General features: G+C 38.7%; 1 protein-coding gene across 2 annotated transcripts in view; it reads left to right on the top strand.

Annotated features, from left to right (window-relative positions):
- Positions 1–25499, top strand: part of GALNT18 (polypeptide N-acetylgalactosaminyltransferase 18) — a 242084-nt gene that overhangs the window by 104739 nt on the left and 111846 nt on the right. For both annotated transcript variants that reach the window (XM_057418169.1, XM_057418168.1), the window contains exons 2-3: positions 6939–7131; positions 16563–16729. In XM_057418169.1, coding sequence (XP_057274152.1) covers positions 6939–7131; positions 16563–16729 — 360 coding nt within the window. The remainder of the gene's footprint in view (positions 1–6938; positions 7132–16562; positions 16730–25499) is intronic.

The following is a 25499-nucleotide window of genomic DNA, read 5'->3' as shown; positions in this document are numbered from 1 at the left end:
TGTGCATTGGCTGCTTTAAAATGCAGTAGTGGTGACATCAATAATAAATTTTGTTTCAGTCTCTCAAATATCAAGATTTTGTTGAGAGAGTTTTTGGCATTTCCTTCTTTATGTGCTGTTGTATACATTTTAATCTTTAAAGTTCCATACTGATTGTATACTATTCTTGGTGTGTCACGGCTTCCTGACAACTTTTCATGAAAGAATCGCCTGCTTGGGGGTTGTTTTTTTCCTATTCCCTGTCTGTCTCATCTGCCCAGTGTTGACACTAACTACAAAGTGTGCTGGAATATGCAAAGACCAGAAACTTAGTTGAATCCTCTCACTGTGTTTTGGATGTAGTTTGGATCAGACTTTTTTTAAGATTAGGGCTTCTCACTGCTCTTTGTACTCTGTACAGGCAAACTCTGATAGGCTCTGTCAGTCTCTGAGGAACCCTGGCAAATTCAGTATGACTTAGTTGTAAATAAGCAGCAGTAGCAGAACTTAACCCACTTAGATATTTCATATTTTCTTTAGGTATATTTCTGTGAAAGTCAGTTCTTTGGGAACACAATTAGACTCTGACAAGCGGAATTAACTTATCTTCAATATTCAAAACAGTAAAATTCAATTTGCAGCACAGAACAATATTAATGTTGACAACTTGTCAACAGTACTGTGATTTTTTGAGGGGCTGAGAGAATAAGTAAAACAACCTTTCTTAAGGAAGCTCTGCCTGTTAACTGTAACTGTTGATTTTTGTCTTCCATATATATTTTTCTCCATGGCTAATGCAGTGTTGTGACCTGGTGAGCTGCTTCTGCCGGTGCTTGTTGGTATTTCGTCAGGCTGTACAAACAAGGAGGTGATGTTTTCATTTCAGAGGTTCATTCATCTGTTAGAGGATTCATAGCAGTGTCCTGCATGAGATCAGCCTTTCAGGACAGGAATTGTCAGACTAAGGATGCTGAAAATGTGTTTGCATTAATTACAATAGGTTTTGTAAGTGGGATCTTCCTCTGTGTACCTTCTTGTGTGACAAAGCTTAGATAAAATTTCATGCTTCTAAAAACTGTGTCAAGATTCTGTGACCTAATGCAAGTCTGGGATTTTTTCCTGTTGCATAGAATAGCCTCTGGCAAGAGGGTATAGAGGGTATAGATTGGCTAGTAGAAGAAAAGCACATATAGAGGAAAAGGATGAAAGGATCCTTACTTCTACAGAAAGCTAAAATGGTATGGCCTTCAGGAAATCAAATACAGACTTTTGAGTACTATTTGTAGAAGTGGTTAATAACAGCTAAGGAGGCTGCTCTTATATGATTAAACTTTAAGAAGATAAACAAGAGAAAATGTAAATCAGAACAGAGTCAATTTAGAATTGGTCATAAACTGGATAAAAGTTATGCAATGTACAACATAGAAAAATAAATAAGAGAAATAATAAAAGAATAAACAAAAATTGTATATAAAAATGGAAATAGAGTAGAATAGAACAGAAAATAAAGGGATGGAAAGGATGTTAAGATCATCTTGTTCCAACCCCCCTGCCACGGGCAGGGACACCTCACACCAAACCATCTCACCCAAGGCTCTGTCCAACCTGGCCTTGAACACCGCCAGGGATGGAGCATTCACAACTTCCCTGGGCAACCCATTCCAGTGCCTCACCACCCTAACAGTAAAGAACTTCCTTCTTATATCCAATCTAAATTTCCCCTGTTTAAGTTTGAACCTGTTACTCCTTGTCCTGTCACTACACTCCCTAATGAAGAGTCCCTCCCCAGCATCCTTATAGGCCCCCTTCAGATACTGGAAGGCTGCTATGAGGTCTCCACGCAGCCTTCTCTTCTCCAGGCTGAACAGCCCCAACTTTCTCAGCCTGTCTTCATACAGGAGGTGCTCCAGTCCCCTGATCATCCTCGTGGCCCTCCTCTGGACTTGTTCCAACAGTTCCATGTCCTTTTTATGTTGAGGACACCAGAACTGCACACAATACTCCAGGTGAGGTCTCACAAGAGCAGAGTAAAGGGGCAGGATCACCTCCTTCGACCTCCTGGTCACGCTCCTTTGGATGCAGCCCATGATATGGTTGGCTTTCTGGGCTGCGAGCGCACACTGAAGCCGGCTCATGTTCATTTCCTCATCAACCAACACCCCCAAGACCTTCTCCAAAGGGCTGCTCTGAATCTCTTCTCTGCCCAACCTGTAGCTGTGCCTGGGATTGCTCCGACCCAGGTGTAGGACCTTGCATTTGTCGTGGTTAAACTTCATGAGGTTGGCATCAGCCCACCTCACAAGCATGTCAAGGTCCCTCTGGATGGCATTCCTTCCCTCCAGCGTATCAACTGAACCACACAGCTTGGTGTCATCAGCACACTCAATCCCACTCAATCCATGTTGTTGACAAAGATGTTGAACAAGACTGGTCCCAACACCAATCCCTGAAGATCACTGCTCATTGCTGGTCTCCAGCTGAACTCTAAGCCATTGACCACAACTCTTTGCCTGCGGCCATCCAGCCAGTTCTTTATCGACCGAGTAGTCCATCCATCAAATTGATGTCTCTCCAATTTAGAGTGAAGGATATCATGCAGGACAAGTCCGGGTAGGTGACATCAACTGCTCTACCCCTGTCCATCAGTTCTGTAGCCCCATCATAGAAGGCCACCAAATTGGTCAGGCAGGATTTCTTAGTGAAGTCATGCTGGCTGTCACCAGCCACCTTGTTGACAGCTTTTCCTGAATTTCTTACTGTCTGATCAGGCTTTTTATCTTTGAGGGCCAGTTATATGAGTTGCCTTACAAAAACTGGCCGAGGCACATGTGCATTGACAAAAACTTAACAAGGTAAGTGTAGGTTGTAAGTAGATAACAAAGGAAGGAAGGGAGAGGCAGGAAAGGGATACCCTGGTACACTGCTGCACCTGAGCTCAGTAAAAGTAAATGTGTAATTTTGGATGGAATTGAGGCTGTCTTGTCTTTTCTTGTTGCTTCTAACACATTGCTTGTCTGCAGTTTCTTACTAATAATAAGTTAGAGACACCTTGTTGTCTGTTTGTTTGCTGCTTGGTTGTACAATCTCTGAAGAAAGCACATATTTAATTCATTACCGATTAATGTAAAATTTTAATTAATAACTTGCTTATATTTGGAACCAAAGATAAAATGGGACACCTCCTACTTTCCCGACATGGGTCTTCTCTCATTTCCTTTTTTGCTGTGTTCTCTTTGCTGCTCTCTTGTAACCTTGTTCCCCCATTCTTGTCATTTTTTGCCCTTTCTTAAATATTTTTTCACAGAAGTGCCACCAGTTTCCTTGATGGGCTCAGCTTTGGCCCAGAGTGAATCTGTTGTGGAAGTAGCTATGTCTGGCACAGGACAGCACCTGACCTTTTCCCAGAGAGGCCACTCCTGCAGTCCCTTTGCTACCAAACCTTGCTATTTGTACCCACTACACTAGAAAAGACTATTGAAACCAGTGCGTGTGTATTCAATTACAAGGGCAGTGTTAATGCAAGTTCAGTCAAGCTTCAGTTACCAATAAGACATACGGCTTCTTACTAGGAGGAAACTGGTTTCGTGTCACGTACAACCTGGATTTCAGCAATTTCTTCTGATTAGTTGTCTCTGACTTTGTATATTGAGCCATAGAAAGAGAAGAGTGAGTTTCTGTCTTAGAGGCTGGTCAGTGAGATTGCGTGAAGCAATAGATTTTACAGTAAGATTAATTGCATAACTCTCTGCATAGCTAATCCAGAAAGCATGAGCTAAAGACATGCAAATAGTTTTGGAAAACCTGCTGTGAGGTTATTTGACTCAAGTAAGCACTGTGGGATGAGCCAGCGCGCTGATGCCATGAACGGCCAGTCTTCTGGAAGGAAGACTTCTCAGCCCAGGTGTATAGCCAGCTGATATCTGTGTAATTTATCTCTGGTACCAATCAATTTAATGGCAAAGTGTCTGACTGCCAAGAGTTGATATCAGGCTCATGTCTGTGTACAGTGCTGCTCTTGCATGGTATGAAAAGTTCATGGAGAGGAGACCACATGTTAATATTTGCACCAATGTGCTGTGCATGGTAAGCTTTCTTCCCACAGGAAGACTCAAACTGATCTTTCCTTTTTAGTAATAAATGTGATAAATGTGTCTACCTTTGTATTGCTTCAGGCAGTACCACTTACTGGTTCACCTTTGAGCCTTAGCTTCCCATGATCATTCTGCACTTATAGAAGCAAGGTGTAAGAACTGGCTGTGAGATTCAGGCCAAGATCTGTTTACAGAGACTAAGGTATCAAATATGCATGTTTACTAATCGAAAAGCAGCTGATAGTCTTATAATAATGGATTTTATTTCTTGTGAGAGACTGACTCAATGAAGTCATTTCCCCAAAGGGTTTTCAACCAAATAAAAGGAGGAAAGACTTTATCAGAGATGCATGCCTAATTCAATTGATTTGAATTGTAATTGGAAGTTCTTGCTAAAGCTTTTTTCCTGTAGAATAACATTGAAATAGCATGTTTGCTTGGTATACAAAAAATGGATGCACTTGGCAAATATTTTTTTGGAGCTTGGAGACTAAATTCACAGATACCTGTTGCTGGAAAATCTCAGTCTTATAGATACAACCTAGATTACTGGGTGCTTTTCAATCAGAAACCAGCAAGAGATTCATAGATCATCACCACCTGCAAAATCATTAGATAAAATTCAATAGATGTCTGTATGAGTCTGTGAAGGCTATTGTTTCTGGGATGGCTCATCATCCATGGAAAATTATCCTTGGAACTGCTTGTAGTTACAAAAGTGTATGCGTTCACTATTACCATGAGTCTTGTTTTTATTCAGTTGTCTTTGTGCATTGGTGTTCTCTTTGTGTGTGTGTGGATCCTACAGTCTTCTATTGTAAGTGTAATAATAAATACAGAAGTTAAAACCTTCAGGGAAAGTGTGCTTGATTTGGAGAAATCCAGATTAAGATAGCACGCAAGAGGTTGAACAAATACTTTTATAGTTTTCTTGATTAGCATGAACGTGCATGTTCTTGAAAAGTGCTGAGCAATGTTAATTTCCACTGGCCAGGATCAGGAGTGTATCTGATCTGAATACTTCTTATGATGTGAAGAAACTTTGTGAGATTATTTGTGTAATTTCAGATTGGTTTTGTGGAGATCATGTAATTGACAAACAACAGAGATACCTGTCACTCTCCCTGTTGCTGTGATTTTTGGACTGATACTTAAAAGCTATTATGTCTTTCTCAAGTTCTTATTCTAAAATGATCTGAATTTATCAAACTTTCTTAATTTACTTAATTACAGAGTTTGTGAACGCTCTCTCAATCTCTCTGGTAGCAGGACCTGTCAGAATAGTTTCTGGGTTCAACCGAGGGTTTAGCACAGCGTTCATCTTTGAAGAACTGAAGCTGATTCCAGAATTCAGGCTGGGATGCAGTACTTGACAAGGGAAGAAGCATTACGTATTTATAGAGCTCGGAATGTAATGCAGGGAAACAAGTATCATTGGTTTCTTGTCAGTATTGTCAGGGGAAAAAAGGAAAACATCTTGAATAAATCAGTCTTCTTAATTTATGTTTTTGCATTTGGGTTCTTTTTAGTAAGAGGTTAAAGAATGTGCTTCTTTGCATTCTTTGGGGGTCAGGGTTCTGGTGGCATATACTACTATTGTCTTTAGGTGTTTCCATGCAGCCAGCTGTCAGGTCTGTGTGAGTGCTGAGGAGGACTTTGGACACAGCTGAAGTTTCTGCCTGTTGGACACATCTGAAGACTTCCCAAAGATTTGCTTTTATCTTTGAAATTTACTATGCGACCAAACAGTTACAGTTTGCGAGTACAGTTCTCCAGAAATTAGAGGGTTTAGTTAGATGGCTAATTGTTAATGGCTGTGGAGACTTCAGAAATAATTAGATGCTCTAGTTCATGATGACAGATCAGGGTCAGGTAAGGCATTTGATCTTTCCTTATTATTGTACCGTATATCATAAAGTGTTTACAGAGACAGTTCTCTGAGTTAGATTGTGTTGTTGACTGTGTAAAGACTGAAGGGCTACTTCGAGGGGTGAGACAGTACTGATACAGAGAGCCTTACAAATAACCTGGAACAGACTTCTTGAGGAACTACGTGGTGAGAATGAATGCTGTGATTTCATTGTACTGGAGCTCTTCTTAAATTAAGTTCTAGGTGTATTTTTTCCCCATGTTCTCTATTTGTTATAGCAGCCAGAGATGTGGCCTTGTGGAACAAAAGCATTTTATAATGACATATATATTACGAAGTGACGATTCCAGTAACATTATTGCACACAACTAAGTATTGACTAAAAATTCAAATAGACTGGATTGGTAAACTGGACCATAAAATTTATTGTGTGACTGAAACTGATTTGCTATTTAAACTTGGATGCCAAATGCAGTGAATTTTTTCTCTATCTGTACTTTACACACTGACTTGGCAGCCATTATGTGTGTTCAGGTACAAAGTGTACACACTCTTGTGTATAGAGTCTCTTTTCTCTGTCTTTATTTTTCCCCTTCAAAACTTTAATCTTTTCTAGAAAGGTAACTCAGGTTGAAAATAAATAGTTCATCTTTGTATATAAAACCAAAACAAAATTCGTGTTGTCTGATAAGAATCCTTTTGAAATTTACTTAATTTAGAATTTTCAGTCCCAGCCTTTAGACTGTGATAAAAAATATAGCTTTTAACTGTAATTATATTTTGAATATTAAATTTTGAGCCTTAGGTGCTAATAGCTACAGTATTACAAGAAGTATGTGAGGGCATGTTACGTGAAGACTTCCAGGCTGCTGTAAACTGGCAGCCTGTGCTGCTCTGTGTGATGTTCTCCCTAAAGTTATGCTTTTTAAAGTAATGTGCCTTAGAGCCTGTTGGAATTAATGTCTGAAATTGTTTCCATTTGTCTTTGTCTTTTGTAGAAGCTCCACCAAAACTGGAAGAAAATCCTGCTGAAGCATTCACTGACTCATCTCTCTTTGCTCACTGGGGCCAGGATCTCAGTCCTGAAAACAGACGGATTGCACTGAAACAATTCCAGTATTATGGATACAATGCTTACCTGAGTGATCGCTTACCACTGGACAGGCCCTTGCCTGACCTTAGGCCTAACGGGTGAGTCCTGTAGTTCAGCCTAGCATCATAGGTCCTGAATTGTAGAGTCTGTTAGCAATTTTGCACCTGGAAGTGTTGTATTGTGTGATCGTGTAGCAGGTAGGCTACATACAATGGCCAGAATGAGTAATTTCTGTCATATATATGAAAGCTGGAAGTTTGAAATGTCTCCTGAAACACTTGAGTACTTAAATTAAGTCCTGTTAATATGCCACTAAATATCCATTAAAAGTTCCCAAGATCATTTAGAACTTTAATCAATTTACATTTGATAGCAAGTGTTTTATTGCTGAAAGAATAACCTTTTAATGTTCAATATTGATTTTATCACAAGATCTGACTAAGGAAGAAATAAGAACTGTTCTTTTTGAAAGCGCAGAACTGCCTGATAAAATAGGTAAGAGAGTGAAACGGTTTAGCTTTAGTGGTGAAAGGTGCAATTTAGTCAAGCAGTATGTACCAGCTGAATGCCCATGGAGCCTCCTTCACTGGGTTGTTCTCTCCTAGGAAACATGCATGTCAGGCAGGGTAAATATGTCCGCTCTTATTCCACAACGGCTTGGTGAGATGGATGGGACTAAGGGAGTTAGCAACTTTCCCTTCAGTATATTTGAGGTCTGTTCTGGTAGGACTGTTTGTAGAGACAGTTAATGCTCAACTTTTTTTCAGCCTTGGTGATCCATCTGATCCTTTGAATAAACAGCAGGTCTGGTGATGGGGAAATGGTTGGAGGGAAAACTTGCAGACCCTTAAAAAAATACATAATTGAAGTAAACATGATGAGTACTTACTGAATTGAACGTGTGATTTTACTCTCTTATTTTAACCGTTTTAATAACTAAAACAGCAAGTGGTGCATTTTGCCATTATATTTTAGAAGTATTTATGTTGTAGATTTACTGAAATAACAGCTTTAAGGAAATCAAACTCAGCAATTGTATTTGTAGTTTGGTTAAATCAGTTTAGTACTGTCTGTAGGGACAGTCTCTTATTTTTTTGATTGTAAACTAAATTAGAGGAAAAATAAATCTTCTGTCACTAATAAGACATCAATGACAGAAATGTTTCTGTTCTTATCTCTCTTTGGAAATGACTCTTCTGAATTATTTCAGTCTAAATTTTTTATAACTATAGGATTTAAAAATTAAAGAGACAGAGAAAATGAATGATACTATAACTGAGAGAAATAAATTGAGGTTGGGATTTTAAAAGAAACTCCAGTTAGAAATTAATCATGATCCTAATTTCAGTGAAATTTTTGATCCTTAGTTAACTATCTGCCAGAAACATGCTAGACATTATAATATGTTTATGAACACGTATACAAAGTAATAGCATGGTGATGGTAGCTCAGGAAGATTTTTTTTTTTTTTACCCACACATTTTATTATTGTTCAGGATCAAGTAATCTGACATTCTGATACTGAGGGAAATGAAGTGTATTGTCAGATAGTATGCAAACTGTTTGCTCTATCTACAGCACCCTGTGGAGTACGGAGTACTGACCCAAGCAGTGATCTAGCCCTTCCAGGTAACTGCCCCCGGTTTATATACTGGTCATGATGTGCTGTGGTATGGAATACCTCTTTGGCTAGTTTGGGTCAGGTGTCCTGTCTCTGATTCCTCCCAGCTTCCCCTCCTCCCTGGCAGAGCATGAGACTCACAAAGTCCTTGGTCAGAGCAAACATTACTGAGTAGCAACTAAAAACATCGGTGTTATCAGTGCTGTTCCCAGGCTGAAAGTCAAAAACACAGCACTGCATCAGCTACTAAGAAGGAGAAAAATGACTGCTACTGCTGAACCCAGGACAGCATGAAAGCCAGGGACAGTTTAGTCTGAAGAGAGCACACAGCAAGCGGCATGGAGGCCACATTGATCAGCTTTGCTGGACCTTAGTTAATTGTGGTATTCCTGTTCTGACTAGAAGTGCAGGAAAGCAAAAATATGATAGAGGTATCACAATAGCTCTGGACAGTTAGCCTAGGTCTAGCCAAGCTTACTATCCTAGATTTGACAGTGGTTCTGCAAGAGTCAGCATGACACTGGAATCCCACCAGAGACTTGTGGGCAGGTAGCTAAACAAATGGAGTTCATCTGGGTTTGGTTGTGGTCTATCATCTGTATTCATAACCTATCCTGTGAAGTACTGGAAGATGGAAAGAAAACAGAAGTAGATGTGTAACTGAAGTCTAAAGTAATTCATAGATCGCTGGCCCCAGTTGAGTCTGGGAGAATTAAGTGATCTGCCAAGAGTGTGTGGTGTTAGTAGCCCCTTTTATATCATAGTTGTATGACTCAGCCTTGACCTTCTTTCTTGCCTGCAGTGCTCTGAGAATTCACATCAAAATAATAGAGGAGCTCAGCATTTCTTTGCAAGGTGCTGCAGTGAGAAAGGCCAATCCACATATGTAATGACCGCATATTGTGGCATAGAGGATTTTTTAGGCTTGATATTATCAACATTTATTGTCATGAGAAAACCAGAGGACAAAACAGAGATTGCTGAGCCAAACACATGTAGAAGAGAGGGCAAGTATTCAACATTGCCCAGTCCTCTGATGTGGGTGGCATGCAGAGGTGGGAGACCACATTTAGTAGTTAGGGCAGTGCACTCTGCCCAGCTCCTGAACTCTGACTTCTCCAGAAAAAAATGACTATCAGTCAGATGGAAACATCCAGCTGATTGCAGCTGTGTCTGGCTGTGGCAATTAGCACACCTTGCAGTGGGACCTTCGCATGTTTTAGGTACTGCAAAGTGGTTTCTAATTCTCTGTACAGTCATAAGCGCATGTCCTGTGGTAAAATGTTCAAAATTTGATTACTTTTCACTCTGAATATTTGCCCTAGCACAGTGGAGTTCCCAGCACAGTCCAGAATAATCTGTTATAATACAGATTGTAATAAATGATTCACCTGGATATATTAGCCTCTTGAAGTAATTGTCACATCCCAAAGTACTGTTTCTGCAGTACTTAGTAGATAGTACAGGCAATATGGTATATTGTTTATACTGTCTCTGGCAAGGCCTCCGTTTATTTTCTGCTGCTGAAATTGGGTGCTCTGCTGTTTACCACCCTTACGTGCATCTGTTAGCCTATAACATGTCTACATTGCAGACTAACAAATAACTACTGACTCTAATGAGCTTGGAAGCATTGAGGAAGGCAGCGTTGCCCTTACTGTGTGCAGGAACAAGGTAAGACTTCTGTGTTAGTTATAATTCTGTTATACTCATTACTTTAAGTAGGGCAAGCAGTATCCACAAAGCTTGTCATGAATGAAATGTTGAACAAGATCACTCAGAAAAACACTATTAGAAGCTAGATTGTTCAGGGATCCTAAAGCTGGGTACCAAATCTGTCAAGTGGATGCCCTTAGGATTCTACTTTGTTGGCTTGTAAGTTTTTGGGGCCAGATCCAGTGTGCTGCAGCACATGTGGGAAAGAGAGGTAACATTATTTGCTTATGTGGTGAGAGAGCTGGAGGGTAGTGGAGGAACTATTCTGCAGAGTTTTGCTGCTGCATAGCCTGTATGATACGAAGGAGCTGACCAGTAGGCATAAATCAACTCTTTCAGTCAGTGTAACTGCAGTTAGTCAGACTTCTGCTTAGTAAAACCAGTATTTGTATGAAGAAGCAAAGGCAGGATGGTGGAGGGGGAAAAGAAGCATTTAAAGCCAAGATGCTTTTTCTTTGGTGATGGCTAAATAGCTGAGTCAGTGCTGTTTGGCCTCTAGACAAGTGGAGAGGAGATGTCCTGTTTCCTGTGCAGAGAAAGGCTTTGGCCATTTTGTAAGGATTTCTTGTTTCAAAGAGTTCACCAGTTGCAAATTGTATTACTTTGAGGCTCAATTCAGCAAGGGATAATGGTAGAAGCCTTGAATAGCAGCAAAATTAGGTTTGTGATAAATTGAGCACAAACAGCAGGCAGGAAATCCATTGAATGCAAATACAAATACAAGGGAGAAAAATTAAGTGCTGGCTGATTGAGGAGAATGATGTGGTTTAGGTCAAAAGCTGTTCATGTGTGTAGATCTGTCCAAAATGTCCATTGGTGGTATATGCAGTCCTGGAGGTAGTGTTCAAGACATCAGACTTCTATAAACTTGTAGGTTTTCCTTTATTAAAACTGTTGTAAGAAAGATCTTGGGTTTAAGTACCAAGAAAAAGATGGACCTTTATTATATTATTTTATCAATATCAGTAACTTTTATTAAAAGCAGTGGGGAATCAACCTGTTACAATTAAATCTGTTCTGTAAGATGCTTAGGAGACCAAGAACTAATCAATCTAGTGTTACAGTCTTGGAACTTACCTGTATAGTTATCAAGTTCCCTGCTGTTTTCTAGTCTTTCTTCATTGCATTTTTTTTAAATTTGTTATTAGTAATTGGTGCCAAGAGAAAAAAAAAAGTTGTTAATGTTTGCTTATACCTATATGGTAACTCTATATTCAAATTCCTCACGTTTGTATGCCTGCCTTTGCTCTCATGTAATAGAATATGATGACCCCCCCCCAAAGATTTCTAGATTTGCCTCAGAAATACTGTCTCACTGGCTGTAGTTTTGTAACAATAGATAGTAATCTTCAGAGATCAGCAAAAAAGCCCTTTTTATATGTTGTTCAATGCCAGCCTTTTTAGCATATTTCAGTTAACACTTAAGATACTGATAATAATGAAAAATGACCACCAGACGAAATTATAAACATGCCAGAATGTGACTGATTTTTTTATTTTATTTATTTTTTTCCCCTCCCATATTTTGAACTTCCATTTGCTATTCTGGCTGATGAAAAAAGTCTTGAAAAAGGTACAATTCTGTTTCTGCTTGTGCTTCTGATAAGTTCTTATTCTGTTGGAACTAAAGCTCCCTTCCACATGTGTTCTTAAAGCAATCCTTTAACCACAAATGTTTTAGTAATATGCTTTGTTGCACCATTTGTTTAAAAAAAAAAAAAACAACACCCATGGATTAGATAACTTAATTTAGTGATTAAAACAAAAACCGTGTTCTGTCACCATTGTTGGCTGTGATACCCGTGGAACACTTGGTGAAAGGCTCTCAACAACTGCAGAAATTATTTTTTGTAATTTAGACTCATATTGGTAGAAGGTCTCAGAGATAAGTTATTAGCACAGGGAATCATTCTTACTTTGTTGTTCTTCCTGCATTGTTACGCTAAACTAATTTTAATGTGACTGGCTAAATTGTCTTATCACAATGCATGTAGTCCAGAGAAATGTAATTTTCTTGTGCACAAATACTTGAAGATTCATAATGTATGATGTCCTCCATTTACCAGAGTTGTGCTTGAGATAGAACACCGGGAGTTTCTCTAAATTTCTGGTAACCATGACAACTGTTACTTTAGTGTTATTAGCCTGATGTAATTTATTGGAGTAGGTTGCTAGCGGTAATTTTTTAGTTGCATTGGGTTCATACTTGTTAATGTAATTCTAAGTAATATTTAGAATTTAAGAATCACTTAGTCATAATACTGGAATATGCTCTATGCTTTGTGGGTTTGTGTGTTTTTAGTGAGATCCTTACTTTGCAGAGGAGTAGGTAAGGGGTCTTGTCAGAGGCCCCTTGATGAGTCCAAGGCAGAGCTGTCCTTGAAATGTGTATGTTGCTGGTTGCCACCCAACTGTTATGTTCTTAGGGCCAAATGGATCTTAAGATTTTGATCCATACAGTTTTCTCCCTTTGACCCCCTTCCGTATATTCAGAACGCATATATATGCACCCTTTCTCTGTACCTATTTCTTATGCATTCCTAGAATTGCAGAATTTCATTCCTTATGAAACTTGGCATAAAGACAGATATACTTGTCAAACTATGCAAGTGCTTTGTATTCTGTGCATGATTTGAGGTGTGTGAATTCAATTATGATTTGTTTAAAAAAAAATAATTAGGTAATTTTTACTGTCATCATCTGATATGAAAAATAATATAGACAGGAAATTGTATTTTTTAAGAACTCTGCACACATTAAAAAGAAAGTGAAGCCAAGCTGGAAGTAAAGATGATAAATGACTCTGAATGGGAAAAAAGAAAACATGAACTCCATTCAGGAATGTACCCTAACTGAAAATGAATCCATTTGTAAAGACTAAAGAAATTAGGCACAAGGGGAGTCTAATTCTGTTCTCTTGTATTTAGTTATCTTTTAATGTATGCAAAATGGGAGTGAAAAGATATTCACAGCATTAAATGCTTTGCTCATATCTGCAGAGTGCTAGACAATGGGAAATCCTGTCCAGTGTGATCTCATTTGAAAAGATGTAAATGAATGTAGGTAGGAAAAACAATACAAATAATTTCCTTTAAATGGGTGGAAGACATGTCAGAAGCAGGAATTTTATTTGCATGTTTCGATTTATTCATGGTATCGCAGCAGTGTTTTGAGTCTGATTTTGTCATCTGGGACATTTTTGGAATACAGTTTGTCAGTAACTTCTTAGAAAAAGTTTCTTTTATGCATATGTCAACATTAGCTTAATTGTCGGAGGGGGAAAAGCCCACCAGTTTTTACAGAAGTAACTTCTTTGAACTATTTTCAATGTATTTTCACTGTCATTTAAAATATTTTCCAAAATCATTGTGTTGCTCTTTATCTGATAGGTGAGATATCTTACCATTTTTACTAGAGTTTCATTTTTATCTTCTTTGTACATTGGTATGGCTGAGGCTTACAAATATTACTATGTCTAAACTAGACAGCTAAAAGACAGATTGGTTGTAGCTTTGTTTGCTGGACCATTTTATATCTGTGCATTTTGATGCAAGTGAATCACTAAAATAACACACTTTGTAGGCTCTTTACAGGGTAATACTGCAAATTATTTCAGTGTGTTTAAGCCTGTTAACTAGTTCATAGTCTTTGAAGCCTGATTTCCAAAACTTGGATGGAATTTCAGTTATTGCATCAAACAGAAATGTGCTATCTACACAGAGGTGTACAGGAGATTAGATTTTTGTTAGTAATTGCTCATTATGCCTGTGCAGATTTGTACATCTAACTTGCATGTAAGAGCTGACATCTACATAGTAATAGTATCCAGATTGTATATAGGATTTTCTTTGTCAGTGTACAAATGGCACGTACATGCATACACACGATGTGCTATGAAGGGGTCTGTCCTTTTAAGGAGCTGGATCTGTCATGGTCTTAGCATCTTTTAATAAAGTGTGAGGGTTGGCATTTGAAATCTATAGTGTGATCATGAATACAGGGTGCTTCCAGGCAGTTTGAGCCTGAAATATATACTTTGAAAATCCTATTTTCAGATGCCACTTAACCCTGGTGACTCCTAAATTTCACATTTGCCAAAGATTCCCCTCAGATTTGACAGTGCTGAGCCCAAGCCAATTTGTGCCTGCTTCACTTACTCAGTTATCTAGGCAGTGCTTTTAAGCAGCACTTTTGGAGATTGTTCACCACAGTTGACCTTTCCTTGAAGAATTTTCAGAGGTTAAATTTCAGAGGTTGAAATACCTGCTCTAGGGTACAGGAGGCAGGTGTGAAGAACTATCTTTTGTTTTAAGAAGATTTGAAACCTTGTGTGCGTATATAGAGTTGGGGCACTTTAGCCTAGAGAAGAGGAAACTCACGGGGATGTCATCAATGTATATAAATATCTGAAGAGAGGCTGCAAAGAGGATGGAGCCCGGCTCTTTTCAGTGGTGCCCAGTGACAGGACCAGAGGCAATGGGCACAAACTGAAACACAGGAGGCTATGTCAGAATATCAGGCAGCTTTTTTTTTTTTTTTCTGTGAGGGTGATGGAACACTGACACAGGTTGCCCAGGGAGGTTGTGGAGTCTCCATTGTTGAAGATACCTAGAAGCTGTCTGGATAGGGTCCCAGGCAACTGACTCTAGGTGACCCTGCTTGAGCAGGGGGCTGGACTTTCTGTGGTGTTATAATCTAGAAGATATGGCATAGCCATAGAAAGTGAATCCAGAGTTTAAAATGCATGAACATCCATTGGAATGGGTACTGCAATACAGGTTGCTCCTCTAAGAAATTTGCCCCCAACATGAGTCTAGAGTAACTTCCTTGCTAGCACTCCAACTTAGCATACATTTAATTGCTCCACAGAAAGTAGAATGACTGAAAAACAGGATGGAAAATTATCACACTGAGCTGGCAAGCAGTTCAAGAGCCCTCTGGGGAGTTCAGAGAAGACTGAACTCATGCTTCTTCTGTCCTGGTTGAAGGTTTTAACTCCTGACCTACTGATTAAAAGAGAAAACGCTGCCTTTCACTAGTTGTCTTCTGGAAGAAAAGTCACCTCCTTCTCCTGTTATTGTGGTGTTTCATTTTGCATAAACCTAACCCAGGTTCTTACCTCTAGGAAAGTACCTGTGGCTCTGATTCATTCAGAGGGCCCATAGCGCTTCATGGAAAAAACTTATTTTCTGTGTTGTGTGTTTCTATACAGCAATGTAGTTTACAGGGTGCATTTCACTCTGCTGAAAGATGCAGAATTTTGATTTTTATTTAGATTTCCTTTGTGAATCAATTGAAAAGTTCTTCTTAGAAAATCCCAATTGCCAGTAAAACTCCCTGAAACCAGTAAGAATTATGGCTGTGACTGCTTTTAAAGGCCAGACATAAAAGATGTCCAAATGTAAGACTTTATGAGAATCTGATTTTCAAAGAGTAGTAAAGTTTTAGTACAAGTCATGCTTAATGAATTAGTATTCACTTTAAGGAAAGCAAAAGGGAGGGTGCAGGTGGGGTAATTGATTATAAACACCACAGTAACACTTCCACAAGCTGTTACGTTTGATCTGCTGTCCAGTGGTACTCCAAAAAAATATAAAAGGTGTCATGCTTTCAACTCTTCTGAAAGCTTCAAAGAAAACTTTTCAGTGAAAATAGGTGAGTAATGCACCAGTAGAAATAGAAAGTGGTTTTGGAAAGTAAGTTTTGATTTGTTATGCTGCTAAGAGTTCAAACTACAAGTGGGAATAAGTAAATCCAAATGCTGCTTTAATGGTTTCTCTCTTGCATTGATGCTGTGGAACTATGTGCCTATTAAGAAGATGCTTTTTAAAGTAAGGGGCTAACTCTGTTTATTCCTGTCTGCACTGTCCAGAAAGACTGCTATTGGAAGCTGCGTTTAAACAAGAGTTTGCATCTGCTTTGCAGTGTTTTGGGTCTCGGATGGAAATGTGGGCTCACTCTAGGCCTTAGTTGCATAGGCAGATATGGGAGATTCCTTTTTTTACATACTAATTCATCTGGTTATCGCCTGTATGTGCTCTGGGCAAGTACAGGGGCCTTCTGATGGGTGCCCACAAAAGCTTGTCTGTCATTCTTAAGACTAGGGATAGTTTTCTCTGAAACAGTTTGTGTTAACATTGTGACTTCTGACAGTTTACATTTTTATTTATTTATTTATTTATTTACTTTCAGGTGCAGAAACCTTACATTTCCTGAGAGGCTTCCTGAGGTCAGTATTGTATTCATCTTTGTTAATGAAGCTCTCTCGGTGATTCTGCGCTCCATCCATTCAGCCATTGACCGGACTCCTGCTCATCTGCTCAAAGAAATTATTTTAGTTGATGATAACAGTAATAATGGTAAGAGGATTTGATTGGTTTTGTTTGTTTGTTTGTTTTTTCTGACTTAGAGGTTGGATCATAAATGACAGTCCTTGAATTGTGGCACCTGTTCACCCCCCAGGCATTTCAAATGTTGTCACTGAATTTTCCCCCTTCTTCATCCTACAGTTTTGCTGGGCTGTCTCCAAATATGCATGAATGGGCATGTTAAAAGGAGTATGTACAAAGATACGATGCCATTTCTGTATGTTTAAGGTGTCTGGTAAGCAGATGTTTAAGAATAGACTATAGAATTAAGATGTTTTAGCACTTAAGAGTTCTTACGGGATTAGATTCCTGTGCTTTTCCTGTTTCAGTTGTATGCTTGTATATGCATACTCACTTTGTATAAAGCATCTTTGTTTCTTGGACATCTCATTTTGATTTCCTATTCTCCTCATTGGCAGCATTGATCTTGCTGCTTTTCTACTGTATGTGTTCAGGTTTTGCTCTTCATGATTTGAAGGACTGGACTGCCCATATCTGATTGTTCAGTACTTGCTTAGGTGTTTGTCAGTGAGGCCTTGCTGAGCATGTCTTATTTTCTGGTAATATTAGCAATGACATTTTAATAAGCACAGGATGCTGAACTTAAAACTTTTGCTCTGCTGGGGAGTTAATTCTTAACTCCTAAAATACAAGGAGAATCTGAATTTATCTTGTTGAAGGAAAATGCTGAGCAGAGGGCTTTTCATATCCTTGTCATCATTACAGCTGTTATATGATCACTGCAGCTAGATTCTGTGACTCACTGCTCATCGTAAATGTGTCTCAGATTCGTACAGAAAAGAAGGTTTTTGGAAAACAAGTTAATAAATTCCCCACCCTAGGCTTTGCACTTCATCCTCTCCTCTTCTGCTGTCAGTGAAGGGAAAAGCAAATCCCGACCCTTTAAAGAACACACAAAACCCAACAACTTGATGTAGGCTTATGTCAAATACAATTCCAGTGAATAATACTATGGTTAGAGTTACCTAAGGCTGACCAAGCTTTTCTTGAAACACCTAGTTATGGAACAGTGTGAGTGAATTGGGGTGCAGGATTTATGAGTTGTTCTTAGTTCATGGCACAACTTGTGATGTAGCCATGAGATGGTAACAGTAAATAGAAAAACAGTAAATGAAAAATCCCATGAAACAGCAAATTATAAGCAAAGTAAAAAACCCCCAAAATTAACATCTGTGCACGTGCATACATGTGTCTCAGAAACATGTTGTGAACTAAAGTAGAATTTTGATTTGCTGCAGCATGCAGTTCAGTTGTTTGACATGTTGTTTTACTGATGAAATCTTGGTGGCCTTTGATTTTTGCCCACTCCTTCATGTAATACATGGCATTTGATAGAGAAAAATAAGAAACAAGTTTTTTTTTTTTGTGGACTTGAGCTCTGGAATGTGTTTGTAGAAATTAATTCCTGCATCTTTCAAACAGGAGCTCAGTGAATATGAATGAGTATTGGTGATACAGGGCACAAGGCCCGTGGATGCACAGGAACTGACCACAAGGCAGCCATAGAAGAAAAATAATCTGACTGAAAAAAGTGGTTTCTAGAGGTTGAGTCTGATTTACTGTAGTTTACAGGCAGTTATATCAGTGGGCACATTGCAGGGCTGTGTCAGAAACACCAGTGTTTCTGAGAGCCTGTCATCACTGTGACGAGCTCACTAACAAATACTCTTTGCACTGTGCTCTGTGGGCTTGTCAAAAGTATTCCTTTTTGTTATTATTTACCTGAAATAGATAAGAAATCACAGGAACCACTCAGTCTTTCAGGAAGACCTGTTCAGCCACATTTTTTGTTAGTACCGGTATTGGTACTTTATAGTATCATATTTTTATGCCTGGCTGTGCCTTTTATTCAAGCTTGCCTTTCTTACCCTCTAGTGCTTTAAATCCTTAGCTTCCTGGCCTCAGACAGGAGGACAGAAATTGAGAAGAAGGTAACCTTTGGTTTGGCTCTCTTGGCTTGGTGTTACATGTCATTCTATATGAAATCACTCTGTGCAGAGTGATACTTAGTCTCCTATAAAAAATCAGCTGTCTCCAGGATTTTCTGCTACTCTAACCCTTTTTCTGGCATCTCCTCCCTGCAGTAGTAAATTAGATTCCTACAGCCCTCTTTATCCCATAATGTATGCTGAAGAGCTGGTAACAGGCCTCTATTTGGAGAGGATGGATGTTTGGTAGAAAAGGGAGTGATTGTAAAGATGATTTATGGGCTTTTCTGTTATTAGTTTAAATCCTGAAATATTTATTTTACAATTCACTTTTACTTTCACAGTATTCTATTTTTTTTTTTTTTTCTCCCTTCTAAATGGTTGAAACTATTCCTTTGTATTTAGTGTCATTCTATGGCTTTGTTAGTATCTCTTTAGGTTGCAAGTGTTGCTGCTTGTAACATAAGTGGGTTACTCTGGGTTTCACTGTAATGGTACCTGAGGGGGAAAAAACTTGCTTTATGCTGGAGTCTGGCACCAGACTCTGCTTCTTGCAGGGCCCTGTCAGAATCGTAATTACAGGAGGTATATTCACTGTCAGGCTTTTGCCAGGGATGGCAACTTTTATAACTCAAAGCAGGATTTTTTCTGAGGTGCAACAGCCATGGATTTCACAGGCAAGAAACATCATGCTATGGGAAGTGACTAGAATGAAAAAGTGAGAACAGAGATCAAGCAGAGTTCAAATAAACACTTTTTTTTTATTGAGACTTTCTTGCACTATTTGGTTGGATTCCCATAGCACAGTGGTTTAAAATTAAAGCAGATACGATGATTGGCACTAGAGGATGGCACTGGAATTTCCTGCTTCTGAGGGGAGGCAATATACCGATAGACTGGGAGAAATTCTTGCTATGGGCCGAATTCTGAATCTAGTAATGAACACCTGGATTCATGTCTTATTTTGGTAGATATGTGTCAGAAAAGAGCAGTGGAAGAACTAGTTGCTTTTTAAAATTCCAGACGGCTGATTGCTGTAACCATATATTCAAGTGTACAGCCAAAGCCTATACATTTGTCTTGAGCAGTATCAGCTATAGCATTTTATTTCATGCACTTTAGGGTATGTCAAGCAAATTATCTATGACTCTCTCTAAACCTCAGTGCAGTTTTTCAAGTTCCCAGTCATGTTTCAGGAGACCTCAATTACTCTCTTTGTGAAGTTCCCCTGTTTTAAAATAAATGTTTCAAGTTAGGAAACTGTGAAGATGCCAGCATGTGCCATTTGAAAGCAGAAAATAGATTTAGCAGGCCCCAGAATTTGGATCCATTATTTTAATAAAACCGTTTGCACAGCTTCATGGGGGTATTTCACCATATCATCTTTTCTGGTGGAATTCTGATAAGCATAACACTTAAATGTTTCATATATGTTGTTAGGTACTCTAGTATTAAAATTTAATTTAATTGAAGGTTAAAAAATGCATTTCAGTGTCTCTCTTTCTACTATATAGGGGGGACAGAAGACTTACTAAATAAGTAACCCAAATATCAGTGCTGTTCATTTGGGCCTCATTCAGGTCTCAGTCACATTGGTGTGAAACAGAGCAACTGCAGACAGTTCAGCTGATTTACAGTAGTTTTATGTGCTGTCTCTCAGATGAGAATCTTTCTCATTCTTGTTAGGAGTGCTGTTTGCTTTTCAGAGGTAGTATACTCATTAGTTTCTAACTTGGCAATAAAATAATTTATTACTCAGTGCATTAGAGGAGAGGGATTTGCAGAGAAGAGGCTTTAAAAAGAAACTTTTAAGTGACCATGCCCATGACTCCTGGTGCTTAATTAGACCTCAGAAAGTTATTTAGAAAAAACATGGCCTGAGCTGGAAAGTACTGGAATAGTGTTTTGTTCATCCTCTGGCTTGTTGCATCCTGTCCTCTGTGGTGCCACTGGAGTCCCATTCTGGCTTTTCACTCCTTTTGCTGGCATTGAACCCCACTGATTTATTGAGAACCTATGACGATATTTTAAGTTGATTTGAAATCTCTCTAAAAAGGCTCCTTGTGAGCTATGATGTATGTGTTCAGCTTCATGGGGTTGCAGTGTGCATTAATGTATCCAGAGTATGCCTTATGAACTGTTACAGCAGTAATTATAATCCTCTATGACATTTTTTTCAGATTGAAGTTAATAATAGATGTTGCAGTGGAGGCTCAGGTTTCATCAGGTTACTTCCTTTTTCTTTGAGTCATTACTTAAGAATGAAATATTCTAACATGTTCAGTTTAATGATTCTTGTTTTGTCCTGAGATTTCCGTGAATACAGCTATTGAATTGCAGTGATAATGCTGGGTATCATGGGATGCTAATTTTGTGACTTGCGCTGTTAAAAACTAGCACAGAGTGGTAGAAAGTGGGTCAGGTGCAACTATGTCACCTTTGAGAGATTTGCAGTGTTGTCCTCAAAACACTGAAGAAAAAGAAACTTTTCAGAAAGCATCCAGAGCTTTTCATTAGAAAGGCATATTTCTTTTTTTTGGTGTTTTTAAGAGGTAATTGGGAATAGAAGATCATCTGACTTTTGTTCTTTACAAAAGCTTTACTCAAAGGCACTGTTCAAATGCATGCTGGATTTCATATCACAGTGTAATTTGAAGATGGCATACTTGTAGATCAGACAACTGTGAATGAAGATTTAAAAAAACTGTTGCTAACAATGTCTTAGGGAAAACTTTAGGCCTTGCTGTACTCCTGTTTGGCTTTTTGTTCTTCGCTTATGTGAATGCCAGCAAATTTCAAAGACAAATAAAAACATTTTTAAACAAGGAAAAAGCCAAACTTTATTCAAACCTGAATTCACTTTGGGGCATTTTTATACATTGTGAAGGCTTCACTTTATCTGCCTACATTCATTCCCCTCATAAATTAAAGGTATTGATGCTGAAATCCATGTTATTGCCCAGCCCTTACACAAATGAGTTTTCAGTAGTGTTGGCAGGGTCTGACATGAAAGAAGGCTGTGTAATACTAGTTAGGAATCAGATGCTAAAAAGCATATACTTATGTATAGACTGGGAAATCTGTCTTCATTGTAGATTTGAGAATAACATTAACTGTCATTACAGACTATGCATTTTACTTTCATAGTAACATTTAGCACTGAAACTTGAATAAATGAAGACAGTTCTTTGAGCATATGTGGGGTCTTCAGGTTTTTTGCCCACTACTGTGGAGGCATTTGAAAATATGTAAGAATAAAATAACCAGAAGCAAACTATGAACACTTTGATTCGTGTCCCAGCAATGCCTGGCCATGCAGCTCAAAACTCTTGTGGAAAAAATTAAAACCACTAATGTAAATGGACTGTGAGATTTTTACAAGGACAGTAAGTCCTGAAGATGATGTCCTGGAGTGGCTGCAGACTGGTCTCTTCTCTTACTTGCCAGTCCGTGTGATGTTGTGTTTTATTCCTGCTTTAAAGGGACGAGGCTGTGGAGTAGGATATCAGAAGGAAGTGAGCAAAAGAGCAGAAGAGAGAGACATTGCCAATGAAGGCCATCTGTCCCAACTATTCTTACCCCTCTTTTGCTTTGATTTGTCACTCTTCACACCTTTTTCTTCTTTTGTCATCCAGGAGTGGTCTAACTCCTTGGACTTTATTCCCTCAGTCCACTTTCCTTTTCTTCATTTCATCTTGGCAGTCTGTTCTTTTAAGATGTTCACTTCCTCACATCCATTCCACACACCTCATCCTTTATATGAGTTTGTGTCCTTCCAGTTGGGGTCTCATTTTCCATGTTCTCAAATTCCAGTATACCCACACTTCTTACCTTCTGCCCATCTCTTCCACCCCAGGGTTTGCTGCTCTTCTCACAAACTGCACACCTCTATTTTTTTCCATCTCATCATTCAGCTCCCCCTTGTCTTTAGCCATAGTAATTAAACTACTGCCTGACTGATCCCTCCTTCTTTCCTCCTCCCAGCAGTATACTGCTCCTTCCTTTGTGGCACATTTTTATTGTTCTCCAATTTTCCTCCTTTTACTCTCTGACACCTTCTTTTCAGACATGTTTTTCCATTTCTTTTGCTTTCATTTGAAAATACTTATGTTGCATTCTTTTAGATCAGTGTTTCTAACTCTCTCCTGTCTGAACTCCAAGCTCTATCAGACTTAAATGTTGACTTGTATCCAGTCACACATAGGGGTGGAGATAGCATCCCTTGCTGGAGGCAACAATGATTTTTGTAGCAGTGTAAGAATATTTGTATGAAAGCTGTTTGATAACCAGCATGCTGTTTGGTTCCTAATGGGAACTGTCACATTCTCTGTTCTTTATAACTGATGTGGAAGGTCCCTAGCCTTCATTTTCTGGAAGGTTATGAAAGCTTCAGCGCTGTGAGAGTGAAATGGGGCTGCAGGACCACTGCAGCCAAGTGTCTCCCAAAGAGCATCCTAGAGAGCTTGCACCTCTGTTGGACCATTTGCCCTTGTGTGTGCTCAGCAGGTTTTTGCAGTGACAAAGTAGCTTTTCTAAAGGACTTTAATCATCTGCAGTATAGTATAGTTCAGTCTGTTTGTATGGTTGGAAAAGCAAAATTTCAATGTGTGTGCAAGCCGATAGCATAACCTCTGTCCGTATCAAAGGTAAGCAGTGGGCAGCAGAGCTTTTATTGCAGCCTCCTGGCATCAGGGTTTTTGACTCAGATGTTCATATAGTGTTATGCACTGAATATTCCCTAGCCAGTAGTTGTTGAAAGTTAATATGTAGTCATCTTATCTTTTATTCTATCCTCAAAGTAGTTTAACTAGTTCAGTCTCAATACATTTGCAGAGTTGCAGTCTAATAAATACCCTTTTCTATGTCAGATTCAGTACAGCATTTTTTCATTGTAGTTTTGTTTTAGCTTGAATCCTGCCATAGTGTACCAGTTCCTACTGTTTAGCTATTTCACATGTGCTGTGTACCCTATATATGCCAAGTAGTTCAGTGAACAGTGAGTATTTTCTTATTCTGCAACTCCTTGCCTGTTGTGCTAGCCTCTAAAGACACAATTCTTAGTGTGGGCACAGTCATACGTGCTGTCGGGTTTCTGCTAACATCAAAGCCTGTTACAAACAATGCAGCTGCAGTTGAAAGTGATAAATAGCTGCACATTTGCACTTTGGAATTTCATGAAAGGATAATTTGGGCCAGCTTATAGGAAATAGCATCACGTATGTCAGGTATGATTCAGAAACCATGTCTGCAGTCAAATTCGGGAAGAACAGACTAGTTCTAAGCCCTTCTGGTAGCAATGAGGAATTCACCCCATGTGCACTGGATGTGCTATGGACTGGTGGCATCCTGACTGTGAGAACACCAGTGCATATAAATGCTCCCTTCTTAGTGCTGTCACTGTGATTTTAGCATTAAAATTAATTACTAGAGATCTCTGAGAAATTGCTTGATTAAGAAAACCCCCTCCTATTTCCTCTCCCCCCTCCCCTCACGTTTGTGGGATTATTTTGCCTTCAAGAATGCTTGAATTGTTTCTGTTGATAATATTCTCACACACATCTCACTAAATTTAAGTAGCAGCCATATGGATAGATCCAGTTTAGTGACAGTCATGTAGAACTTGTGAGAGAACTGCTGATGTCATTTTGCTGTTGATATCAGCAAAGTAATGCTGGTTTGATCAGGTTATTTCCTTTTAACATCTTTTCCTGTAAAGTATCCAGAGATCTCCTTGCATCCAGTAGAATTTGTATTTGAGATATTTTAGTCACATCAGCTGCTAAGAGCCTGAACAACTTTTTAAAGAATTTCTTTCTCTTTCCTTATCAAGACAATGGTACTCACAAGAGTTTGACAAGGTGTGGGGCAAATACTCTGTAGTGTTAGGCAAAGGAGTTAGAAGATTATGTCCTATATAAAGTAAGAAATAGAAATTGCCTTTTAAATGAACTTTATTAGAATTCACATTTTCTTCCTAACCGAAACATACTTAAAAATTCATGAAAAGATAACTTTCATAAAATTAATGCTGCTATCTTAACTTAAGCTGATGGTAAAACTTCCTGCTAGAGCTGATAATTTTGAACACTTCTACTTCTTTGTGAGAGAACCTGAAAATTCTTAATGTGCTCAAGAGTTTGAGACATGATATTTGCCTAAGGAAGCATTTAAGCGTGTTTGAGTATGTCACCAAATGATAAAAATCAGCAAAACTATATGAATAAATTGCAGACTATTCTATGTTCACCTGATAGGCGTACACAAAGGCACATCTATAGGTATTGGTACATGCTTTAAAGACATTGTGGGACCTACTGTAAGTCTAAAGTTCAAGGACAGAACTTTTGATCAAAAGATACTTGAATCCTTGTGAATATAATAATCAAGTCATGTTGACTTTTGGCATACTTTTCTGTAGATATGTTTGGCATTTAACTTTGGGAAGTATTCTCCAACTGGATTGGATGACCAGATTTTAAATTACTTGACTTCACTCGTTCACTGTTACTTATTTGTGGGGCCATTAGTCAGATGGTGTTCTTTCCTTTTGCGCTGGAAAAGTAATCTGTTTTAAATAGTATGCTTCAAGTAGCAGCCTGAGAAGCTTTGGGGAAGCTCTATTTAAAACTTTATGGAAACTGTGATGAAACTAGATGTAAACTCTAAAATTACCATTTACGATGATTAAATTAACATGGGAAAAATGAAGACTTGGAGGTTAGGCTGTGATAGAGTGAACAATTATGCTTGTTTTTCCTCACCCAGTTTATTTGGAAAAGATATTTTGGTTTTGTTGGGCCTCCTTAACCAGA

Source organism: Pezoporus wallicus, unplaced genomic scaffold (genome assembly GCF_028554395.1).
Source record: "Pezoporus wallicus isolate ANWC-B61680 ecotype Strahan unplaced genomic scaffold, APGP_CSIRO_Pwel_v1 contig_2025, whole genome shotgun sequence".
NCBI classification, from domain to species: Eukaryota; Metazoa; Chordata; class Aves; order Psittaciformes; family Psittacidae; genus Pezoporus; species Pezoporus wallicus.
This window is presented reverse-complemented; position numbering and strand designations above follow the sequence as displayed.